This window comes from Jaculus jaculus, chromosome 1 (genome assembly GCF_020740685.1).
Source record: "Jaculus jaculus isolate mJacJac1 chromosome 1, mJacJac1.mat.Y.cur, whole genome shotgun sequence".
NCBI lineage: Eukaryota > Metazoa > Chordata > Mammalia > Rodentia > Dipodidae > Jaculus > Jaculus jaculus.
In genome coordinates this window covers 292534362-292560424 of record NC_059102.1, presented here as the reverse complement: position 1 = coordinate 292560424, position 26063 = coordinate 292534362, and the positions used below count along the sequence as shown (strand labels likewise).

The 26063-nt window shown below is 41.3% G+C and overlaps 2 protein-coding genes across 8 annotated transcripts in view; one reads left to right on the top strand and one right to left on the bottom strand.

Annotated features, from left to right (window-relative positions):
- Positions 1 to 14109, bottom strand: part of Trmt1l (tRNA methyltransferase 1 like) — a 46197-nt gene extending 32088 nt beyond the window's left edge. Inside the window, exons 1-4 of one of the 2 annotated variants that reach the window (XM_045141844.1) lie at positions 13640 to 14109; positions 11960 to 12103; positions 7561 to 7671; positions 5319 to 5432 (exon numbers count right to left, since the gene is read on the bottom strand). In XM_045141844.1, coding sequence (XP_044997779.1) covers positions 5319 to 5432; positions 7561 to 7671; positions 11960 to 12103; positions 13640 to 13805 — 535 coding nt within the window. In that variant the 5' untranslated portion in view covers positions 13806 to 14109. The remainder of the gene's footprint in view (positions 1 to 5318; positions 5433 to 7560; positions 7672 to 11959; positions 12104 to 13639) is intronic. The other variant, XM_004658708.2, reaches the window with a different exon arrangement.
- Positions 14110 to 14265: 156 nt separating this feature from the next.
- Swt1 (SWT1 RNA endoribonuclease homolog) overlaps positions 14266 to 26063 on the top strand; it is an 81190-nt gene continuing 69392 nt past the window's right edge. For 5 of the 6 annotated variants that reach the window (XM_045141742.1, XM_045141739.1, XM_045141743.1 and 2 more), the window contains exons 1-3: positions 14266 to 14370; positions 16066 to 16152; positions 20231 to 20308. In XM_045141742.1, coding sequence (XP_044997677.1) covers positions 16075 to 16152; positions 20231 to 20308 — 156 coding nt within the window. In that variant the 5' untranslated portion in view covers positions 14266 to 14370; positions 16066 to 16074. Of the gene's footprint in view, positions 14371 to 15147; positions 15321 to 16065; positions 16153 to 20230; positions 20309 to 26063 lie in introns of all 6 variants that reach the window. The other variant, XM_045141740.1, reaches the window with a different exon arrangement.

Below are 26063 nucleotides of genomic sequence, written 5' to 3'. Positions count from 1 at the left end.
TACCTTTGGTAACTTTAATTTCTTTCCTGATTCCAGTTATCTCTCCTAAGGGAAGAAATCCTAAATCATAATGCTATTATTAATCTATTCCTGACAGTAAGCTCCCCAATTCTAATTGCTTGCTAAGAGAGCCAGGTATAGTGGCGAAAGCCTTTAATCCCAGCACTCGAGAGGTGGAGTTAGGAGGAATGCTGTGAGTTCAAGGCCATCCTGAAACTACATAGTTAATTCCAGGTCAGCCTGAATCACAGTGAGACCCTTCCTCAAAACAAAACAAACAAACAAACAAAAACAAAGCCAATTGCTTGTTAAGGATCTACAACTAATTATTTGGTCAGCATCTCAACATGTCAATGTGCTGAACATGGAAGTACATGTTTATAATCTTAGTAATGTGACAGGTGAAAGCAGGAGGATCAGTAGTTCAAGATCGCCTTCAGCTACTTAGAAAACATGATGCTAGCCCAGTCTACATGAGACAAAAAACAAAACAAACTCTCAAAACTTGTCAAAATTATGCTGAGTGTGGTGGCTCATGCCTTTAATTCCAGCACTTAGGAGGCAGAGGTAGGAGGATCACCGTGAGGTACAGAACAAGTCTACACACTGAATTCCAGGTCAGCCTGGGCTAGAGAGACCCTACCTCAAAAACTAAAAAATAAAATAAAATAAAAAATAAATTAAAAACTGGCCAAAATTACACTGATCTTTTCTCTTTTTGTTTTTTTTATTGTTATATAAGTGCATGTATGTTACTACACAAGTGTGGAAGTCTAAGTACAATCTTGGAATGTTTATCCTCTCCTTCCTCTTTGCTCCCTTATTGTTATTTTGGTTTTGGTGCCTTCCTGTGTACCAATCTAGATAGCCCTTCTGGCTCCATCTCCCACTGCTGTATGCATATTAGGATTACAGACTGTGAACCACTTTGTGCCCAGCTTTCATGGATGCTGGGGAATTGAACTGGGTTGGCAAGGTTGCAAGCAAGCGCCTTTTACTAATGAGCCATTTTTCCCATCATATTATTTATTCTGATTCATGAAACTGTTGTGTTTGTGTGTGGATGAACATATACATGTATGTGTGGAGGCAAGAGGACAACCTTGGATGTTGTTCCCATCTACCTTTTTTCAGACAGGGTCTCTCAATTGGCCTCAAACTTGCCAACAGGTTAGACTGGCTTCCCAATGAGCCTGGAATATTCATTTATCTCTCTCTAACTTCTCAGTGCTGAAATTACAAGTGTGTGCCATTATACACAGCATTTTTCTTTTAAACATGGGTTCCAGGAATTGAACTCAGGTTCTCATGCCCACAAAGCAAATATTTTATTGACTGAGTTATGTCCCCAGACTTATTCTTTTTTATTTTCTGCAGTGGAAGGGATAGTCCAGGATATTGTGAATGCTAAGCAAGTACCCTAACACTCTATATCTCAGCCCTTGGCAATTTTTCTTGCATCAGATCTCTTGAGTGTGTGTTTTTAAATAATGACTTTTAAAATACCTCATTTGATTTATTCATTTGATAGAGAAAGAGGGAGAGAGAGAATGGGCATGCCAGGGCCTCCAGCCACTGCAAAAGAACTCCAGATGCGAGCGCCCCCTTGTGCGTCTGGCTGACGTAGGTCCTGGGGAATCCAACCTGGCTCCTTTGGCTTTGCAGGCAAATACCTTTAACTGCTAAGCCATCCCTCCAGCCCCTAAATAATGATTTTTGATCTAAGTAAAAGCCTATAATTCATCTTTCTTTTATTCTTATGCTTTAAATGAAATCATTTCTCTTATCAGTATGTTTCTAAACCCAGCCCTACAGTTATCTCAGTAAGTCTCCTGGCTTTAAATACTATCTATATTCTGACAACTCCTAAATACGTTATCTCCAGGCACAACTACTCCCGCAAACTCCATATTCAGATAGTCTACACAATACTTGATATCTCCATTTTGATGAACTTCAATCATTATATGCCCAAGTCTAAGTTCCTGGCTTCCTTGCCCATATACTTTCACATTAAGGTTGTCTCCAGCTTAGTCAAGGATTAATGCCATTTTGCTAGTTGCTCAACTCCTAAACTCAAGCATGTTTGTTTTTTTCTCTCACATTTCTTGTTCTAGCATATCTTGTTGCTTCTACCTTCAACACATATTGCCAACTACTTTGAAGGCTGTTCACCAAGACAAAAACTATTATATCTTCATAGCATCTCCCAGACTGCTGTCATGTGAAAGTACTCAATAGCCAAATCCACATACACAAAACCCTGCACCCTATAAGTAAAGATGAATCACAAGATACTTTAATAACTTGGAGAAACCAACCCTAAAAGTTAAATGGCCTCAATGGAGAACATAAAAGAATACTTACAAGTTAAGACAAAAAATTTTAAATATATATATATATATATATGAATTAAATTTAAAAGACAATGGCTTCTGAATTACTCTTTAATTCTCTTTCCCCTAAATAGCCAGTGATAACCTTTCAAGAGTTCTCCTAAAAAACCAGCTGTTATAGTTCTAATTTCTTTAAAAAAAATTTTTGTTGTTGTTTTTCTTTTTATTTATTTGAGAGCGACAGAGAAAGAAAGAGAAAGAGAAAATGGGCGTGCCAGGGCTTCCAGCCACTGCAAATGAACTCCAGACATGTGCGCCCCCTTGTGCATCTGGCTAACATGGGTCCTGGGGAATCGAGCCTCAAACTGGGGTCCTTAGGCTTCATAGCCATGCGCTTAACCGCTAAGCCATCTCTCCAGCCCTAGTTCTAATTTCTTTTTGGGCATCTCACTTAGTTGTTTCATCCAGTTTGTTTGAAACTCCAAATAAACATTTAATCATTTCTATCTCAAATAACATACAAGTATGTTTGTGTACATACACATACACACACACACACATATATATGTCTGCATACACATATGTGTATGTATATGATTGATATTTAGAGGACTTTTTTGAGGGAACTTCTGGTTCTACAAATTGAATATTTAAAAATCTTCCTTATGGGCTGGAAAGATGGCTTAGCTGTTGAGCGCTTGCCTGTGAAGCCTAAAGACCCCATTTCAACTCAATTCCCCAGAACCCACGTAAGCCAGATGCACAAGGGGGTGCATGCATGTCTGGAGTTCGTTTGCAGTGGCTGGAGGCCCTGACGCGCCTGTTTTCTCTCTCTGCCTTTCTCTGTGTCTGTTGCTCTCAAATAAATAAATGAACAACAAAAAATTTTCCCTATAAACTGGACAAGGTGGTGCCCGCCTTTAATCCCAGCACTCCAGAGGCAGCGGTAGGAAGATCACTGTGGTTTTGATGCCACCATGAGACTACATAGTGAATTCCAGGTCAGCCTGGGCTACAGTGAGACCCTATGTCAAAAAAAAAAAAAAAAAAAAATTCCTTATAGATCGGTATCTTAAGTTGTAGCTTACAATGGAAATATTTTCAAGTTACCTGGCATACATAAAATATACTCTTTTCAAGAGCTATCTTTGGAATGCATACACTATATCCCTTTTAGATCCAAATTTTTGTCACAAAGCATAGGGTGTAGATCTTGCATATCTACCTATCACTGTACATCTAACCTTGTCTACTGATTCTCTACTTATATAGTCCTCACATAAGGGAAGGGCTATCACCTTGTGGATTGACAAGAACAGTTTAAAATTTGAAAGACAAACTGGGTGTGGAGGTGCACACCTTTAATCTCAGCACTTGGGAGGCAGAGGCAGAAGAATCACCATGAGTTTGATGTCACCCTGAGACTACATAGTGCATTCCAGATCAGCCTGGGCTAGAGTGAAACCCTACTTGAAAAACTGAAAAAAAGAAACAACAAACACCCCACTACCCAAATTAATAACCAAACAAAATTTAAAAGACGTTGCCAGATCTTTTTCCAATATGCTGTAATATTTCACTGTCTCAGAATCTGGTCTTTTAAGTCTTAGTTTCTGTCTTTCAACTTTATTCACTTCCTTATAAATTCACTTGTTAAATTTATTCTCCTAAATTACATCATTCTGTCATCATTACAGTGTTTCTTGTGAAATAATTTCCACTATCCTGGAGCACAGAAAGGCTATGATTTCTTTCTCTCTCCATTTTTTAAAAAATATTTTATTCGTTTATTTTTAAGAGAGAGAAAGAGACAGATAGACTGTGAGAATCGGCATGCCAGGGCCTCCAGACTCATGCACCACCTGTGCATCTGACTTTATATGGGTACTGGGGAATCGAACTTGGGTCCTTAGGTTCTGCAGGCAAGCACCTTAACCTTTGAGCAGTCTCTCCAGCCCCCCTCTCCATTTTTTTTTTTTTTTTTTGTTTTGGTTTTTCGAGGTACAGTCTCACTCTAGGCCATGATGACCTGGAATTCACTATGTAGTCTCAGGCTGGAACTCAGTGATTTTCCTACATCTGCCTCCCAAGTTCTAGGATGAAAGGTGTGTACCACAATGCCCAGCCTCTTAAAAAAAAAAAAAAATGCAAGCACAGAGCGAGCAAAAAAAAAAAAAAAAAAAAAAAAAGATGGGTTCACCAAGGCCTCTTACCACTGCAAATGAACTTCAGACGTATATGCTACTTTGTGCACCTGGTTACATGGGTACTGAGGAATTCAGGACCTTTAACCATTGTGCCATCTCTCTAGCCCTGATTTCTAAATATTTATATTATATCCCACCATCATTCCAATTAAAAAAATTATTAACTTGCAAGCAGAGAAATAAGAAAGTAGAGAGATAAACAGAGAGAATGGGTGCTCTAGGGACTCCAGATGGTGCAAACGAACTTTAGATACATGATACATGGGGCCACATTGTACATCTGGCTTTACATGGATGCTGGAGAATCAAACTCAGGTCATTAAGCTTTGTAGGCAAGCATTTTAACCACTGAGTCTTCTATCTCTCTTGCCCCTCATTCTGAAATTTTAATTTATCATATAGTACCTTCTTTTATCCATATTCATACCAATTCCTTTCTTGTTTTATTGCATTTCCTTTCTCTTCAAAATCATCTGTAAAAGAGCAGTAGTTCTGCTAGAAAATAAAACTACCTTTAAAAATTGTTTCATAAACAGCAAGCTTTCAGTCTATGGTGGATGTGTTCGCTAAACTAAACTTGTGTCTGTGTCCACAGCCTACAGGGCCACATATTATCTTTTACAAAATTCATTAAAAAGGAAGCATTAAATCCTTCAACATATAAAAATTTAAAAAGTAATAATGTTTGGTAATGTTCACACTAAAATTTCCAAACAGGTTAAGAAATGTTAAATTTCATGTACATCAGTCTTTAGGTAAACACAAAAATACTAACCTTCAAATTCAACTGAAACTTTCCAGTGTAGATTCTGAAGGTGACGACGAAGCTTATGACTATTACAGGCTCTAAATTTTTCCTTAGGGCACAATGGACAAGCCTGTTTGTTGTCTTAAAAGAAAGAAGAAAAATCATAGAATATATCAGCTTTTACAAAAGAGGATTTCCCCATTCCACTTTTTGAAGTCTTTCTTAACGTTAGGAAGAAATTATTTTATCTCTAACCCAGAATGTCACTATAACTTTTTTAAAAAAAACTGTGCTTAGCTGATGGATGCCTTTTTTGGTCAGCAGAAACAAGAAGCTGAAGAAGTGACAAAGTGTGACACTCATTACACCTAGGGTTAGAGGTAAGGAAAATACCCTCCCAGATGGGCAGGATGGGGCAGAGATGCAACGGTATCTGCTTTGGTACTTCTTTACTCCCTTGGCAGCAACAATGACATATGGGATAAGACACATGGAAGACAGAGGTGGAATGAGTAGATGAGACTAAATATAGTTGCTATTCTTAGACCAGAGGCATGGCTAAAACCATTATAATCTGAATTTCTCTTCTAACTCTGAATGTATGTGGTCTTCCTTCTTTATTGTAATACACATACTCCTGAAAAGATTATGAAGCACCAAAATCGAATTCTTATTTAGCAATGTAATAAATCTTTAATAAAATTTTGATAAACAGTATATAAAAGAATTAAAATATCAAATTCAGGCTTTTAAAAGCAATGCAACCTATAGAAATAATCCCTACTCCACTTAATAATATTTATTTATTTTTTTTGGTTTTTCGAGGTAGGGTTTCGCTCTAGCCTAGGCTGACCTTGAATTTACTATGTAGTCTCAGGGTGGCCTTGAACTAATGGCAATCCTCCTACCTCTGCCTAAAGTGCTGGGATTAAAGGCATGCACTGCCATGCCTGGTTTAGTATTTATTTTTAAGCAGACAGAAAGAGAGACAGACAGAGAGAATGGGGCAGAACCAGGATGTCCAGCTGTTGCAAACAAACTCCAGATGCATGCACTACTATGTGTATCTGGCTTTATGTGAGTACTGGGGAATTGAACCTGGGTCATTTGGCTTTGCAGGCAAGTGCCTTAACCACTGGCCATCTCTCTAGCCCCATTTCCAACAAATCTCTTCCAATAACCATATAATGCAAAATTAAACAGGACTTATTTTATAAACACTGCCTACTTAAAAAACAAAACAAAACATGGGGCTGGAGAGATGGCTTAGTGGTTAAGGCATTTGCTTGTGAAGCCTAAGGACCCAGGTTCAATTACTCAAGACCCACATACGGCAGATGCACAAGGTGATGCATGCGTCTGGAGTTTGTTTGCAGTGGTTAGAGCCCCTGGCAGGCTGGGCCCCTTCTCTCTGTCTCTCTCTGCTTGCAAATAAATAAAGATATATTTAAAACAAAACAAAACATGATTTGGGCTGGAGAAATGGCTTAGCAGTTAAGGCATTTGCCTGCAAAGCCAAAGGATCTTATTTTGATACTCCAAAGCCCACATAAGCCAGATGCACAGGTGGTGCATGCATCTGGAGTTTGCCTGCAATGGCTAGAGGCCCTGGTGCACCCACTCTCTCTCTATGTCTCTTTCCCTCTCTCAAATAAATAAAATTTAAAAAATTAAACAAACAAACAAACAACCATGATCTTTCTAAGCAGTTAGAATAGCAGAGCAGAAGGAAAAGAACACTGATAGTATTACTGAATTCTTGCACTAACTCTAAAGTGCCCATCTTGGAACTTTTTGTACTTAAAGAATTTTCTTTTCTTTTTTCTTTTGGTTTTTCGAGGTAGGGTCTCACTAGCTCAGGCTGACCTGGAATTCACCATGTAGTCTCAAGGTAGCCTTGAACTCATGGTGCTCCTCCCACCTTTGCCTCCCTAGTGCTGGAATTAAAGACATGTGCCACTATGCCGGCTTACTTAAGAGACTTTAATCTTTATGTTATCTAATGCATGCTCTCTGTGATTTATAGAAGTGTTACCTTACAGAAAATGAAGGCCTTAAGTATGTCTGAATTTGTAATTTCTTTCAGGAGTTATAACAACCAACTTATTCCATAGTACCTTTGCAGATGGAAGACTGCCAATTTTTCAGGTAAAAACATTTTTATTTTACTACTACTGTAGTTCAGTAGGAAGCTGTTTTCATGAGCTGCAAGGTGGTTGATAACCCATTAGAGATTAGCCAGGGAGAGGAGTTCCAAGTATAGAAATACCTTCATCAAGATGATCTGAGATCAATGAACTGGCAGAATTAAAATCTCCTTCAGGAATAAAGGCTAATTTCTCCAGATCAGCAAGCTGCATCTGAATTGAGATGTGCTTCTCTGAAATGAAATTTCAAGAGTTAAAATCTGTTTATCAATTATGCTCCCACTTTTATTAATTCACATCCTACAGAAATCTACACTTTTAGTTCCTAGAGTATTACGTCCTAACATCAAGACTCAATGCTGCCATATAGTTCAACTGTTAAACTAGCAAGTGCACAAAAAAGCTAAAGAAAAACTCTGTTGTGTAATTTCACAACTTAAAATTTTTAGCTTGTCAGTATAATTCTTTTTTTTTAAGTGTTTTTCTTTATTATTCAATTTTGAGAGAGAGAGAGAGAGAATGGGTGTGCCAGGGCCTTCAGCCATTGTGACCAACTCCAGACACATGTACTCCCTTGTGTACATGTGCAATATTGCATGCTTGTTTGTATCACTGTGCATCTGGCTACATGGGACCTGGAGATCTGAACATGAGTCTTAGGCTTCACAGGCAACTGTCTTTTTTGTTAAGCCATCTCTCTCCAGTCCTTGTCAATATAGTTCTACAAAAAAAATTTTCTACTCTGAGGACTATGGATGTACCTCAGTTGGTATAGTGTCATGCACTTGTAAAGCAGGAGGGTCAGGAGTTCAAGGTTATCCTCTTACATTGTGAGTATGAGGTCAGTGTGGAATATGAGAGCCTGTCTAAAAACAAATCAAAACAAACAGTTCTAAGCTGTTTAAGACACTGATATAAACCATGTTTTCTTGTCTTCAAAGAACTTTTCATTATGTGGGTAATATTAACCAGTTAATTTCGAACTGTAAAACGATGTAAAATGAAGTCAGTATCAAAGGTAAAGGTAACATAATGTAGGCATATGATACAGAGAAATGACTAGGTCATTCTAAAACATGATTGAGAATGTCATTTGTCTGAACTAATTATGAACACAATTCCATATTTAAGGTTATAAACAGAAATTCACTTAAGTAGACTTCTTGACTAGCTTTATAACTTGAAGTAACCTCATGAACAAAAGCTTGTAAGGGGGCTGGAGAGATGGCTTAGCAGTTAAGGCGCTTGCCTGCAAAGCCAAAGGACCCAGGTTCAACTCCCCAGGACCTACATAAACCAGATGCACAAGGTGGTGCATGAATCTGGAGTTTGTTTCCAGTGGCTGGAGGCCCTGGTGCACCCATTCTCTCTCTGCCTCTTTCTCTCTGTCTGTTGCTCTCAAATAAATAAATAAGTAAAAATTTAAAAAATAAATCCTATAATGTAATTAATATATATTTTAGTTCTAATGCATTTCATATTTCTTACTCATTACTTTTTTTGTCCCAATTTTGCATTTTCACATTTCTTTTTTTTTAAATTTTATTTATTTATTTGAGAGCGACAGATACAGAGAGAAAGACAGATAGAGGGAGAGAGAGAGAATGGGCGCACCAGGGCTTCCAGCCTCTGCAAACGAACTCCAGACACGTGCACCCCCTTGTGCATCTGGCTAACGTGGGACCTGGGGAACTGAGCCTTGAACTGGGGTCCTTAGGCTTCACAGGCAAGCTAACTAACCACTAAGCCATCTCTCCAGCCCCATTTTCACATTTCTTAAGCATGCACTCTTCAAATTACATACTTTTGGCTCTGTGTATGTGTGTGTGTGCGCGCGCGTGCGCATGCTTTGGAGGTATAGAGGGGATTCCCTCCCAAGAACTGTTAAATCCATTACTCATTAATGTAAGTGTATATATTCTAGAAGTTGAGTATGTAAGGATGTAGGTTTTAAGATAAATCGAACAAAAAGAATTAGGAAAGATTCAGAAATGGAGAACTGCAGAAGATGAGACATCATAGGAGAAGTGCTTGTAAAAGAGACATGTTTCACTACTAAGTACTACAGTTATAAAGATCAAGAAAAAAATACTACTAAATTTAGTATGTAGTAAGCCCCTGGTGTCCTTTAAAAATACAGGTTCAGGGCCAGACATGGTGGCACATACCTTTAATCCCAGCACTCAAAAGGCAGAGGTAGGCGAATCAGCACGAGTTCGAGGCCACCCTGAGACTACATAGGGAATTCCAGGTCAGCCTAGACTAGAGGGAGACCCTACCTTGAAAAACTAAAATAAATAAATAAATAAATACAGGTTCAGTGATGTATTTGGGAAGAGAAATGAGACTGGAAGGGGAAAAACAACCCCACAAAATCAGTGTAACTATTTTTTCAAGAACTTGGGCAGCAAAAGGGAGAAGAATGAAAGTGTAATTTGTTTACTCCATTTTTTAAAATGTTCCTTTTAAAGATGGAGACATGAATAAATGTGCATCCCAAGGAAAAGGAACATTTACAAAGTAGGAACAAGAGTGGGTATGTCCAGGAAATGAGTACTGCACAAGATCCCCAAAGAGAAACAGCATGGAATAAACCTCAGCCCTCTCAGATAATCATTACATTAAGTACTTTAAAATTTTGTTGTTGTTTTTGTTTTTTTTTTGTAAAATTTTGCTGTTTTATGAGGTAGGGTCTCACTCTAGTTCAGGGTGACCTGGAATTTACTATGCAGTCTCAGAGAGGCCTTGAACTCTTGGCAATCCTCCTACCTCTGCCTCCTGAGTGTTGGGATTAAAGGCATGCGCCACTTCCAACAAATATTTTAAGTTCAATTTTTTGTCACTTTTTTTTTTTTTTGAGGTAGGGTCTTTCTTTAGCCCAGGATGACCTGGAATTCACTATGTAGTCTTAGGCTTGCCTTGAATTCATAGTGACTCTGTTACCTCTTTCTCCCAATGATGGGATTAAAGGCGTGCGCTAACACACCCGGCCGTCACCATTTTTTAAGCATCTTTATTTATTTGAGAGCGAGACAGAGACAAAGAAGCAGACAGAATGAGTATGGGTACATTGGCACTGCAAACAAACTTTAGATGCATGTCCCACTCTACGCACCTGGCTTTATGTGGGCACTGGAGAATCAAACCTGGGCCACAAGGCTTTGTAAGCAAGCACCTTTAACCACCGAGCCAACTCTCCAGCCCTAAATCTAATTTTTGACACTGCCATCTTCCTGTTTCTCCCTAGTTTCATCCTCAGTTCATGCACTCACTTGCATGTGTCCTTCTTTGTCTTCCTCAGGGACTACCCCTTCTTCATCTTTCTAGTGGCTAAGTGCCGATGCAGTGACACTTACTCAGCAGGCACTAAAGACTGTTAAATAGGGCTGGAGAGATGGCTTAGCGGTTAAGCGCTTGCCTGTAAAGCCTAAGGATCCCGGTTCGAGGCTCGGTTCCCCTGGTCCCATGTTAGCCAGATGCACAAGGGGGCGCACGTGTCTGGAGTTCGTTTGCAGAGGCTGGAAGCCCTGGCGCGCCCATTCTCTCTCTCCCTCTGTCTTTCTGTGCCTGTCGTTCTCAAATAAATAAATTTTTAAAAAAATTAAAAAAAAAGACTGTTAAATAGTTTTTAAAAATTATTAAGAGTTTTTGGATGGAGTAACACATTCTCAAAACTTCTGGAATCTATCCCAACACTATCAGACATTTCTGCTTAAAAGACAATTTTCTAACTTTCTAGAACAAAGAGTAACATACAAATATTATTTATGCTTTTTGTTTTGTTCTGAGATAGGGGTTTACTATGTACGTAAGACTGGCCTGGAACTCACTATGCAGCACATTCTGGCCTCAAACTCATGATCCTTCCAACACAGTCTCCTGAGTGCTAGGATTATAGGTATGTGCCACCATGCTTGGCTTAGTTAATTTTGAATACCAGGTATTGTGCAAAGGACTTGAGATCTAATTCCTGTAAAGGAAAAAGACTTTCTCTTATTGACCAAAACTTTAATTGCTAGGTTAGACAGTAGCAGTCATGAAAAGAATCCATGCCAGGTGTGGTGATGTACACCTTTAATCCCAGCACTAGGGAGGCAGAGGTAGGAGGATCATTTTGGGTTTGAGGCTAACCCTGGACTACATAGTGAATTCCAGGTCAGCCTGGGCTAGAGCAAGATCTTACCTTGAAAGAAAGACCCACAAAAAGAAAGAAAGAAGAAACCTATATGTTCAACCCAAACTACCATATTTGTAACCATGAAGGGTTTTTATAGCTTAAAGGCATGCATAGTGAAATAAGATATCTCATATTACATAAAGGTGTGCTTACTGAAATGACTCTTAATTACTAAATGGTACAAAATAAGAGAAAGTGCCAATTAAATTAGAAAACAAAATCCTGTGGCAAAGAGCTCAGAAATCACTTTCTGGTTCAACACAGTAGATATGAACCAATCTGTATTTAACCTAACCTACTTGCTTTTCGTAACACATTAGTAAGCTGTAAGTGACTAGGCAAACCTGTGGTTAAGTGGGGTGAGTCCAAGACGGCAGGAGGTTCCTTCACAACTTCCTTCGCTACTTTCTCCTCAGCTGTCATCTCTTCAGATACAGCCTCTTCATTTTGCCTGGTTACGACTGACTTCAAAGGACTAACTAGAGCATCTAAAAATAAATTTTAAAATGACTAATGTGCATTTTAAGGTTTCTGATACAGAATATATTCTTCAAATATTATTTGTAAACCTTGGGTTACAGAGGTAAATGTTTTCAAATCACACCCCTCCTCCTTTGTGACAAGGTCTCCCTATAGCCTAGGCTGGTCTTAAATTTGAAAACCCTGCCACAGCCTCTGCACTGTTGGTATTACAGATATGCCTGGAGTTAATGTCATTTTAATGGTGAGGATGCAGGGAAATCATGCATTGACAAAAGCTGTTGAAACACTTCTAATTTTTTTTTTTTTTGGTTTGTTTGAGGCAGGGTCTCACTCTATCCCAGGCTGACCTGGTGATTAATTTAAACAGACACTATCTAGAGGGCAGTAGCTAGTTTCTCAACAGAGTGTAATACTCCCTTATCCACCTACCAGATTGTTAGTAAAGGAAATAAAGAAAGAAAAAATATCAAAACTGGCGTTATGTCGCATCCCAAAGCTCTGATTTCATGATGAGAAGTCTTTCAGAGGGCATGCTGACTCTGTTTTTCTTGTGATCAGCACTACTCTTAAATCTACTATGCTGCCAAATAATTCTACTAGACTGTTTATACAAATCATACCAAAATTGACCTAGAAGTAGTAAAGATGATGGAATTAACTTAAGAATTTAAGATGTCAAGTGATAATTTCAAAATGGTATACAAACCACACAATAATTTGTTGAAAGAACTCTTTACATCTTTCATAGGTCTTGCATTTAAAAACGTTCAGAAAATCTTTAAAGGGCTAATCATCAATCTTTTGAACTCCTATATGACCCAATAACCACGACTTGGAAAATAGACAAGCACGTTGAGAGTACTGAAATAAATGCTATTAATTTTTAACAGTCGGCTTCCCATGGAATGGAGTACAAAACTCAACTGTTAAGCCGGGCATGGTGGCGCACGCCTTTAACCCCAGCACTCGGGAGATAGGGGTAGGAGGATTGCCGTGAGTTCGAGGCCACCCTGAGACTACACAGTGAATTCCAGGTCAGCCTGGGCTAGAGTGAGACCCTACCTCGAAAAACCAAAAAGGAAAAAAAAAAAAAAACTCAGCTATTATTTATGCAAGCGGGGGGAGGGGAGGGCATCTATAATTAGGTAGACTCCCAGATAAGTCACAAGTTTCATAATTCTTTTCGGAAGCAAGGTAGAATTTAATGCGAGAAACCGATCTGTGTGCAAGTGGAGGAAGAAAAACCAGCTGGCAGGTTTGTAAATCTTGATAGTTCCTGGGACACAAGCGAAAGGACGAGCCACAGCAGATTAGGACGAAACGGAGCTGTTCAAGATTCGCTTCCACGACTTAACCTCACGATCTGCGCATCACCTCCGGCCTCCGCACGCGGTCCGCGGGGACAGCCTAGCGCGCTCCACCGGCCCCTCCTCCTCCGCTGTTTCCACAGCAACGCCGGCCCGGGAAGGGTCCCTCCCCTAGTCCCAACCCGGCGCACTCTCGCTTCTCCACTGTAGCAAGATGCGGCCCCGCTCACTTACTGCTTTCAGCCGCTTCGGAGGCAGAGGCTCGGCGCCGGGACGGGCTCGGGGCCGGATCAGAATCAGAATCCGGGCCGAATGCTGGGGCCGGAGTCGGAGCCGAATCTGGGGTCAAGACCCTGACCTGAGCCACCTCCTCCTCCTCCTCCTCCGCCATGTTCTCCATAGTTACCGCCTCCGTGCCAGGGGACGCGGAGGGGTGCGAGAACTGACGTGAAAGTCCACCGGGCCGGATCCAAGAAGGGGGAAGCCAATGAGGAGGCGGAATGCGAGCAACCGGCAAAAATATGAAGAACCAGTGCTCGAATCCTGTCAGCAGGAAGCCAGAGGCAAAGAGCGAGTCCCACACTTGCCGGCTTCCCGTTCCCCCGAGGCCTTACGACGCCACTTCAACACTGCGCAGAAGCGTATCGAGGGCGACGGCGTCCAATGAGGAGAGAGAGAGAGAGAGAGAGAGTTGTTTCCCCCGTGCGTCTCGGTGACACCACCCACTCACCGAACCTAGCTAAGACTGCAATACCCAGAGCACACCGCGCCCAGGGGGCGGTGCCGAGCGCCAGTACGTGACGTAACGTAACTGCGAGAACGCTGGAATCCTGCGCGATGTTCGGGAGCTGGGGAGGGATGATCCGAGCGCAGAACTACATTTCCCAGCGTCCCACGCGGCAGGAGGAGGCCGTGGCCGGTCGCTTTGGCCTCCAGTGTTTGCTACCGCCGCGGGCGCCGGCAAGGTAGGGGCTCTCCGGGTACGTGGACGTTGGCTGGGCGGCGGTCCCCTCACTCCCTCCGTCGAAGATTCCGCTGGACCGCTGGTCTGTGTACTCAGGGCGTCCCACCTCCCCGCTAGCCCCGTTCTCGGTGGATCCGGGGTCGGCAGAGCTCTGTGGAGGGTGTGGCGCCCAGGGACAGTTTATAAGCCGGGTCGAGCTTTCCTGTCAACCCTGCTGACTAGCACCCGGGGCTCCTCCCTTCCTTCTAACATCTTTATTAATCACTCTGGGACCCCCGCGAACACTCCTTGGATTACCAGCATCAGCACCGCTGCCACATTTTTCAGAATTTTGTTTATTTAGGCGACGTGTTACTGGGCTTATTTATAAACCCCGGAAGTGTTGAGCTTCGTTCGGGGACATTTGGATACGTTTCAGATTTCCCCAAAGCATGTATTTGTCCAGTGCACCTCAAACTTGGTCTTTCATTCAAATTTTTTTTGCTTATTTTTATTTATTTATTTGAGAGCAGAGAGAGAGAGAGACAGAGACAGAATGGGCGCACCAGGGCCTCCAGCCACTGCAAACCTACTCCAGATACGTGCGCTACTTCGTGCAAAGCTTATGTGGGTCTTGGGGAATCGAACCTCGAACCGGGGTACTTAGGCTTCACAGGCAAGCTCTCAACCACTAAGCCATCTCTCCAGCCCTCATTCAGTTATTTTCATTTTGTCACTGTAGTTTTGCTTGGCACACAAGCATCACATTCTTTTTTTTTTCTCTTGTCTTTCCAATAAGGCCCCTGCAGCCAACAGGACCAAACGAGTTTTCTGATTGCCTTGTCTGGGGCTGGTCTGAGTGTTCCTGGCAGCAGGGAAGACGGAAGCCTATTTTCAGTCTCAAGTACAAAACTCACACTTCCAGTTCCCATTCCGACTTAAAAGAACAGCTGATGAATTCCTTTATTACTGGTCTGTTTTCCTTGTTTTGGAACCTGGAGGAGAGAGTGGTGGATGTTTGGCACTTTAAAATGCTATTTGATGTCTTCCAGGTTAATGAAAAGTGTCTCTAGGAAATTCCAAAACGTTCAAAAGCCTCCTTATTTGGGGGTGGGGAGGGTGAGTTTCAAGTGAAGGTCTCGCTGTTGTCTCCTGCTAGCCTGAACTCATACAGTGATCCTTCTACCTCTAGTATTAAAGGCATGTGCCACCACACCTGCCCTAAGGCTAGAGGTAGGTTAGCCCAGTGGTAGAGCGCTTGCCTAACACATGAACAAAAAGTTCTGGGTTAAATGCTTAATACCTCAGGAGAACTAAAGTCCTTTTAATCCACCCTCCCCTCCCCCCATGGCATTGAGTCATGCCTGAAAAATTGATTATTAAAGGCGAAGGAAAGGGGCAGATCTTTATAAAGGAAAAGATAAGCAAAGAAAAGTAGAACTAAGCCACATTCTGGAGGCTGAGGTAGGAGGATTGTCAGGAGTTCAAGACCAGCCTGGAACTACAGAGTGAGTTCCAAGTCATCCTGGGCTAGAGTGAGATCCTGCCTTCAGACAAACAAACAAAAAAGAAAAAAAGAAATTGAACTATGTGAGAGATTATCCAGAGAATGGCCAACAGATGAAAGTTACTTTGTAAAACTCTAATCTTTGTATAAAGAAGAAGAATTTCTAGTATACATTTATTGTGAAAAATGTATTTTGAATGTTTATTTTAGCTTTTCAAGATGTCTATTAAAGAATTTAATGGAAAAGAAGAAACGTCTCAAGAAAAACATATCACCTCTTCACCCATTTTTGATGAAGTAAGAAACTTTATTTACTAATTTATTAATACTAATTTTTTTTTCCCAAGCAGTTTGTTTTTGTGTAATTAAACAAGTGCTCCTGTTGGGTGTCTTGGTGCACTCCATTAATCCCAGCATAGGTAAGATGATCTCTGTGAGTTTGAGGCCAGTCTGGGTCTACAGAGTGTGTTCCCTGTCAGCTTGGGTTGACGTGAGGAGCTACCTTGAAGGAAACTGCAGGGCTGGAGAGATGGCTTAGCGATTAGGGCACTTGTTTACAAAGCCAAAGGACCCAGGTTCTATTCCCAAGTACCCATGTAAAGCCAGATGCACAAGGTGCTGCATCCAACTGTAGTTCTTTTGTAGTGGCTGGAGGCCCTGGAGTGCCCATTCTGTCCTCTGCCTGCCTCTTTCTCTCAAATAAATAAATAAACAAATATTAAAAAAATTTTTAAAAATCCTAAAAAATAAAAACAAAGTTTAAAAATGTACCTTTTACAATGAGGTATGTAAATACTTTGTTTTTCCCATCCAACCCTGGAGAAATAATTGGCTTTTCCTATTCTTTGCTTTAATTATTTAATTTATAGCAATTTTGTGAAGTATTAGTTACTCTTGTTATCCCAATTAAGAAACTGAGATCTAGCACACGCCTTTAATCCCAGCACTTGGGAGGCAGAGGTAGGAGGATCATGGTGAGTTCAAGGCCACCCTGAGACTACATAGTGAATTCCAGGTCAGCCTGGGCTAGAATGAAACCCTACCTTGCAAAACCAAAAAAAAAAAAAAAAAAAAAAAAAACAAAACATCTAGAGACTAGTTTTCTTGCCACTACTTCTAGATACGATCTCTTCAAAGCCAGCAGTAGTTTCTATGTTGCCATCCCCATTAGTTAGCTCTTAGACCTCATGTGCCTGACATACCAGCAGTGTTTATAGGAGCTGATTATACCTGCCCCTTAAACACTTTCTTTACTTGTGAGATATTAATTAATTTTCCTTATGACTGATGACTGCTTGTCAGCTTCTTAGATTTCTTTGTTGGGTCCTCCCCTGTGGGTTTCTGGGTTCTTGCTCTGGGGCCCACCGCTGTCCCCAAAGATGCCCAGGCAACCAGGGTGGGTGAGCATGTGAAAGTAAAAGACTTCCGGGAGGAGTTTTGGTGAACGGCTCTCTTGGTTTATTGTCAGGGAAAATGGGTTTATAAGCATCTGAGGATGGGGGGGACCCTAATGGGATTGGACATATCCAGTTCATTTCTGATGCCTAATTAACATATGGAGACATTCATTCTAGCAAGTAGGTAATGGTGGTGGGGGGAGGGTCAGGTGATCTAGGATCTCAGGGATGAGCTGTGTGAAGGCTGATAAGGAGTTTCCTAAGCAACTGGCCAAAGGTTACAGGGCAGAACCTAAGTTCAGTTGTGTTGGGCTTGGAAAGGGACTGGCCTCCTATAGCCTGGGGGTCCTTAGCCATGCCTGGCAGTTTGGACCCCTCTCCTGAAGGCTTCAGCCTGTGCCTGGCAGTGCCCAGTAACTCCCCTTGTTTTTATAATAGGGCAGTGTCATCCTGAATGAGTTTTTTATAATTTACCATAGGTCCAGATAGAGTTAGGTCGTGTACGAGGACCTCATTAGTAACAACCATAGCAATATTAGTTTTTGTTATCTGAGGAATTTGATGAGACAGGGCTACAAGCAATAGGGTTCCTATAGTAAGGAAGGGGCTAAGGAGAAGCCAAGTAACTAAATGGTTAGAGAACCAGGTGGTGGGGTCATCAGGCTTGTAGCAGTCAGGCAGCTTAATAACATTTGATTTGTTAACAAAGAAAACAGTATTTTTGTCCCAAGACCATACATGCCCCCAAATTCAGCAGTAATGAGTCTAAGCCTAGATGGTTTTGAAGTACCACACTGGTGAGAAAGTTCAGTTGTCTCTGGAGAGACTCAAGGCTGTTGGTCACCAGATGCACCCAGAGACAGCGTCATGCCGAGGCCCAGTAGCAGAGGGATGAAGATCTATTTCTGTTGGTGCAGGCGGAGTTTGTAGATTTTGGTGGTTTTTTTTTTTTTTTTTTTGTAGAGATAACACTTGTGAAGCAATCAAGACTGGGGAACAAAAAGTGGGAGAGGAAATATACATGTATGGGGGTGGTTGTCTTGACACATCTGGTCCTGATTATGGGAATACTGAGCAGGCATTCTGCTCTGGTTGGCTTAGAGCTGGACTGGCAGAGAAACATAACTTGACCTGCATCAAAGAGGGCGAGGCCTGTCCTTTGCAGAGCCAGGGACTCAGAGCACACATGGAACAACTGTTTTATTTCTCATTTCCACATCACTTTTGCCTTTGCTTTTCTTCTTCCTGGCTTCCTTGTTTCAGCAGTCTAGGTGTATTCCTGTCTCTGGGGTTTTGCTCTTTTTAGTTATGCCCATTGAATTGAAAACTACATATTCTCATAGTTTGTTTCCTTTTTTTTTGTTCATTTTTATTTATTTATTTGAGAGTGACAGAGAGAGAAAGAGGCAGAGAGAGAGAGAGAGAGAATGGGTGCGTCAGGGCCTTCAGCCACTGCAGATGAACTCCAGATGCGTACACCCCTTTGTGCATCTGGCTAATGTGGGTCCTGGGGAATCAAGCCTTGAGCTGGGGTCCTTAGGCTTCACAGGCAAGCACTTAACCGCTAAGCCATCTCTCCAGCCCAAGTTTTTTCTTTTCAATGTTTAAAAACTGAAAATCCTCCCAATTCCAATTTTCCTCCTTTCCTGTTCCTTTTCTCTGTTTTTATTTTATTCTGTAGCATTATCTGACATTAAACATGCTAGTTGTTTCTTTGTAACTCCCTATACTACATTTTTTTTTAGAGAGAGAGCAAGACAGAGAGAGAGGAGAGAGAACTGGCATGCCAGGGCCTCAACCACTGAAGTTGAACTCCAGACTCTTTTGCCACCTAGTGGTCATGTGTGACCTTTCACTTGCCTCACCTTTGTGCATTTGGCTAACCTGGGATCTGGAGAGAGATCAACATGAGTCCTTAGACTTCACAGGCATATGCCTTAACCGCTAAGCCATCTCTCCAGCCCTCTACATTACATTTTAACGTTAATGGAGGCAAGTAACTTTGTTAATTTTTTACAATATTTGCTTACTGTTGGATATATCTTAGGTACATGAGAAGTTCTCTAAGCAAGTTTGCCATGAGTCTATTGAATTAAAGAGCTGATGAAAAATAATGTGATAGATGGTTTTGCTTTGTGGATGGAACCCCCATGATAGTGCTTTCTCACAATATTCTTATTTGAGCTGTCAGCTGGCCTTCTGCTGTGACAACTGTATTAATATCACCTCTTCTGATTACTTCTTGAGCCTTCTAGTTCAGTCTTCCTTCTTATTGAAGTTTATGCCTTTAAGTGTTGTCTATGGGGCTGGGAAGATAACTATTAAACTTGTAAAGCCCATCAGCCTGGACTCAGTTCCAAAGCCACCTATGTAAGCTAGATTCAAAAAGTGGTGCTAGCTATAGTGGTAAGAGACCTTGATACACACACACACACTTTTTTTTTTTTCTTTTCATTTTTCAAGGTAGGGTCTTGTACTAGCTCAGGCTGACCTGGAACTCATTATGTAGTCTCAGGCTGGCCTTGAATTTTCAGTGATCCTCCTATCTCTGCCTACTAAGTTCTGGAATTAAGGGCATGTGCCACCACGCCAAGCCCAAATACTTTTTTTTAAATGTAATTTTCTGAATTCATTATTGACTAGGAATATCAGTTTGTTTATTTTAAATACTTTATTTTTAATTTGCAAACAGAGATATAAACAAAGAGAAAGATACAGAGAGTCTGGTTGCACCAGGTTCCTTAGCCACTACAAACAATCCCCAGGTGCATGTGCCACTGTGTGTGTCTAGCTTTACACAGGTACTGGACAATCAGACACTGGTCATTAGGCTTTGCAGGCAAGTGCCCTAACTGCTGAGCCATCTCTCCATCCCAGCAATACCAATTTATAATAATGATGAAGTAGTTTTCTTTTAAACTCATCTTTATGCTTTTCTGTTCTTTTTTTTTCCTCATGAATGACATTCTTAATACAAGAATGAGAAAAAACCCTCAGCAAATTCTACTTGTTCAGCTTTCTCTGTAAGATCAGTTTCAACAGAGAAGAGAAAACTGGTAAGTGTTTATACCATAAATAAATGAAACTAATTTACATTGGTTTTTTTTTTTGGTATGTGTATGGTGTGTATAATCTATATACATGTTTATGCAGTTGTATGTGCCCAGTGAACTTGCATGGTAAGTGCAGAGTAGAATGTCAGGTGTCCTCTATACTCTTCCTCTTCATTTCCTTGACATGGAGTCTCCCATTGAACCTGGAGCTGCCATTTTCTGTCAGACTTGCTGACCAGTGAGCCCAGTGATTCTCCTACCTCTGGCCCCCTCAGGACTGGGGTTACAGGTATGCATGGCCATGCCCAGCTTTTTTCTTATGTACTAGGGATTGAACTCGGGTCCCCATGCTTGACCAGCAGGCGCTTTAAACCACTGAGCCAATTCTCCAACCCTTATATTAAAGTTGTCTTTTTGACTGTTTCATACAAATGTATAATGTATTTTTACTTCTTAGTTCACTGACCTCCTTCTCTCCAACTAATCCCTTTCCTACTTTCATGTCTTTTTTTTTTTTTGTGACCCACTGAGTTTAATTAAAGTTGTCTGCATAAGCATAGCTGGGGGATGATTTCTTGGAGCATGGATTAATTTACTAGTGGCTAAACTACTAAAGAAACATGACTTTCCCTTTCCCAGCAACTATTAACTGCTAATAGCACCACAGGGCAGGGTACAGTCTTCTTTTGAGGCAGCAGGTATATACATTGCTTTCATTTTTAGATTAGGAAACTGAGATTTTAAAAAATTAAAGAGGGGATGAAGAAGTAGTTTAGCTGGTAGGGTGCTTGCCTTGTAAACATGAGGACCTGACTTTATTTTATTTTATTTTTTCTTTGGTTTATTTTTATTTACTTGAGAGTAACAGACAGAGAGAAAGAGAGAGAGAGAGAATGGGTGCACCAGGGCCTCCAGCCACTGCAATGAACTCCAGATGCATGTGCCCCCTTGTGCATCTGGCTAACATGGGTCCTGGGGAATTGAGCCTCAAACCAGAGTCCTTAGGCTTCACAGGCAAGTGCTTAACTGCTAAGCCATCTCTCCAGCCCGAGGACCTGACTAATTCCTAGTACACACATAAGAAATAAATGAAAAATGCAAAAGAAAATGAGATCCACAATGTCAAAAAACTTGTCTGTAGATAGAAAATTTATACATCAACAGAGCCAAATCCAGAGGTCCACTCTTTCATTAGTGATTACAATCACTGATAGCCAATTAAACATATTAGACTAGTTCATGGATGTTGGTGAACTATCTAACACACTGAAGTTAAGTGTGTATCTAGAATAGCTGAATACTTATAGTGAGTAACAGAGAAAGTAAAAGTGCTAGTAATCCAGAATTATGTTTTTAAGAATTTAATTATTTTTATATGCAGTGGTGCATATAAAAATATAATAAGTTCAGAATATGAGAAATGCATTATTAGGCAACTGGGTGTAGTAGTTCATATCTATAATCCAAGCACTCAGGAGGCTGAGGCTGGAAGATCAGTGAGTTTAAGATTAACGTGGGCTAGTGTGAAACCCTGCCTCAAAAAAAAAAATTCTTATTTTTTAAAATGTATGTATGTATGTATGTATTTATTTATTTGAGAGAGAGAAAGAATGGACATGCCAGGGTGTCCAGCCACTGCAAACAAATTCCAGATGCATGCACCCCCTTGTGCATCTGGCTTACATGGGTCCTGCAGAATCAAACCAGGATCCTGTGGCTTTGCAAGCAAATGCCTTAACCACTCAGCCATCTCTGTAGCACAGTCTTTTTTTTTTAAATTAATTTATTTATTTGAGAGAGAGAGAGGAAGAGGCAGAAAGAAAGAAATGGATGCACCAGGGCCTCCAGCCACTGCAAACAAACTCCAGACACGTGTGCCCCCTTGTGCATTTGGCTTATATGGGTCCTGGGGAATTGAACCAGGGCCCTTAGGCTTCGTAGGCAAATGCTTTAACCACTAGGGCCCAGCCCCTGTATGTATGTATGTGTGTGTATGCATGCAGATATTTTAGTGTATTTATACAAATTTGGCTACGCATCTGAGCTATGTGGACTAGCACGTTGCTTTAGGCTGTAAGCCTATATATATTACATGTTACCGTCAGCAGTTGTAGCCCATGTTACATCTATTCCTGTGTCTAAGTATAGAAAAGGTACAGTAAAGTTGGGCCCGGTGACACTTACCTGTAATCCTAGCACTTGGGAGGCTGTATATTGCTTTGAATTTGGGGTTAACCTGGACTACAGAGTAAGACTTTGTCTCAAAAGAAAAAGACAAAAAGAGAGGCTGGAGGGATGGCCCAGCAGTTCAGGCATTATCCTGCAAAGCCAAAGGACCCAGGTTCAGTTCCCCGGGACCCATGTAAGCCAGCTGCATACAGTGACCCATGCGTCTGGAGTTCTGTTTGAAGTGACTAGAGGCCCTTGTGCGCCCATTCTCTCTCTCTCTCTCTCTAATAAATTAATAATAATAATAAAGACAAAAAAGGTTGATAAAAGGAAGGAAAAAAGAAAGAGAGGTACAATACAATATGACATAAAAGATACAAAGTGAGCCATGTGTGGTGGTGCACGCCTTTAATCCCAGCACTGGTGAAGCAGAGGTAGGAGGATCATGGTGGGTTCAAGGCCACCCTGAGACTACATAGTGAATTCCAGGTCAGCCTAGGCTAGAGTGAGACCCAACTTCAAGAAAAACGAAAGAAAAAAAGAAGAAGAAAACAAAAGAGGCAAAGTGGCATACTTGTAGGTGAGTGAACGATGAGTGACTGGGACTCCTCCATATACTAGTAGGTTTTATAACTGCTGTACGCTTGGGCTACACAGAAACATACTGAAGACATTGGTTCTTTGATAAATCAATCTTAGCTTAATAGAGATTTTTACTTTAAAATTTAACAAATATGTAACTTTTAGACTCTAAGTTTAAGATACTGTGTAGATGTACAAAAATGCCTTTTCTTTATATCCTGTGATATAAAAAATGTAAATTTTATTTTTTCACTTTTAAACCTCTTGTTAAAAACGCACGCACATACACACAGGTGCACAGACACGTATTATCGTATGCCTACACAGGCTTGGGATCCATGTCTGTCTTCTACATCCACATCTTGCCTCACTGGAAGCTCTTCGGTGGCATAACACACAAGGAGCTGTCATCTATAACAGCAATACCTTCTTCAGATACCTCTTGAAAGACCTGCCTGAGACTTTTTAAAAAAATGATTTTTATTTATTTGACAGAAAGGGGGTGGGGTGCAGAGAGGGAGGGAATGGGTGTGCCAGGGCCTCCAGCCACTGCAAATGAACTCCAGACCTGGAACTCACTATGTAGCCCAGGCTATCCTGGAATTTGCAGTGATTCTTCTTCCCCAGCCTCCTGAGTGCAAGGATTAAAGGTGTGCACCACCACTCTTAGCTTTGCCTGAAACTTTTCTCAAGAGTTTTCAACTTCACCTTCTCAGAAATATGCCCATTGTGGTTTACCCTTCTTTCCCACCCGGCTTCCTTCCTCTGTCTGTTGGTCCCTCCCTCCCTCCCTCCCTCCCTCCCTCCCTCCCTCCCAGATTTGTTTGTTTGTAAGCAAGCAGATAAAAGTAGCAAGACCATTCCTCTCTTTTAATGGAAACCTTTTTGGTGATGATGAGTGAGGTCTGTTTCAGATTAGTTGAGGAGCTTGTGAAGGTCTACGAAAAAGCTTCTACTGAAAAATCTCTCACAGAGATTTTTTTGGGGGGGAGGGATGGGGGCTTTTAAGGCAGGGTCTCACTCTAGCCCAGAGTGACCTGGAGTTCACTATGTAGTAGTCTCAGGGTGGCCTCGAACTCACAGCATCCTCCTACCTCTGCCTCCCAAGTGCTGGGATTAAATAAAAGCATGTACCACCATGCCCAGCAAGAATTTTCTTTTCTTTTTTTTATAATTCTTATTTATTTTAAATTTTTTGTTTATTTTTATTTATTTATTTGAGAGCAACAGAGAGAGAAAGAGGCAGAGAGAGAGAGAGAATGGGCCCGCCAGGGCCTCCAGCCACTGCAAACGAACTCCAGACGCATGCACCCCCTTGTGCATCTGGCTAACGTGGTCCTGCGGAATCGAGCCTTGAACCGGGGTGCTTAGGCTTCACAGGCAAGCGCTTAACTGCTAAGCCATCTCTCCAGCCCTATTCTTATTTATTTTTGAGAGAGAGAGAATGGTAAGAGAATGGTCATGCCAGGACATTCAACCACTGCAAACGAACCCCACATGCATATGCCACCTGTGCAGCTGGCTTACATGGGCTCTGGGGAATTGAACCTGGGTCCTTTGGCTTTGCAGGCAAGTGCCTTAACCACTAAGCAATTTCTCCAGCCCTCACTGAGAATTTTCTTGAGAGTTTTTATTCTCGTGTAGTTTCCTTTTCTCATGCCTGTTTTCTGCTATGCATTTTTGTTCCCCATTTTATTGTAATCTTATGGAATCACTGTTGTACATGCAGTCTGTCATTGACTGAAATACCATGTGGCACATGATTATGATTAAACTTGTTTCAATTTATTGTTTTTTTAATTTTTTTTTTTTGGTTTTTTTGTTTTTTTTGAGGTAGGGTCTCACTCTGGTCCAGGCTGACCTGGAATTAACTCTGTAGTCTCAGGGTGGCCTTGAACTCACGGTGATCCTCCTACCTCTGCCTCCCAAGTGCTGGGATTAAAGGCGTGCGCCACCACGCCTGGCTTTAAAATTTTTTTTTTGTTCATTATTTATCTACTTGAGAGCGACAGACACAGAGAGAGAGAGGCAGATAAAGAGAAAGAGAGAGAATAGGTGCGCCAGGGCCTCTAGCCACTGCAAATGAACTCCAGACACATGTGTCCCCTTGTGAATCTGGCTAATGTGGGTCCTGGGGAATGGAGCCTCGTACCAGGGTCCTTAGGCTTCAAAGGCAAATGCTTAACTGCTAAGCCATCTCTCCAGCCCCAATTTATTGTTTTTGTATCCATCTTTTTTGGTGATTGGAATTGAACCCAAGTTTGCACATGCTAAACACACACTCTACCATTGAGCTCTACTGCCTGCCCCTAATGTTCTGAAAACATTAACTTCATCACATTTGTCCTCTGCAAAAAATGTCAGGGCTTTCTTAATTTGACATCATCTTAACTGTGCAATTTATCCTTTCTTCTTCATTCCCTCACCCCTCCACTTTCCCCTTTCTCACTCTCCTTTTTTGTTACTTGACATACTCCCTCTATCTAGGTTGGTTTATTTTCTCTGTACTGACTTTATATCACTGATTGTCTTTCAATCTTTAGTATATATTTATCTGTTTTGTTTTCCTTTTTCCTCATGAGTTAGATCCCAGTCCTTGGCAGTCCTAACAAGTTGGCTCAACCACCTTCCTTGGTGGGCCAATTACACAAGTCTTTCCTGCCAGGAGCTCTGGCAGGTTGTCCGAACATCTCTGGAAGACAGGTTCCCCCTAGCCTTGTCCTCCTTCCAGCATGAGATTCCTGAATGGGAGAAACCCAGGTGTCTTGTTAATACATCTTTTTTCCTGGCAGGATGGTCACATGAGTACCTTCCACTTATGGTGGTGAACATTTTGAACTCTTTTAGTATGTTTGGTCATTCTTCTGCTTTGACACTAAGTTATATCCGTACACTAGGCTGTTTTATTTTTCTCAATTTTTACTAACATTTTCCATGATAATACCCTCTCCCTCCCCACTTTCCCCTTTGAAACTCCATTCTCCATCATATCCCCTCCCCATCTCAA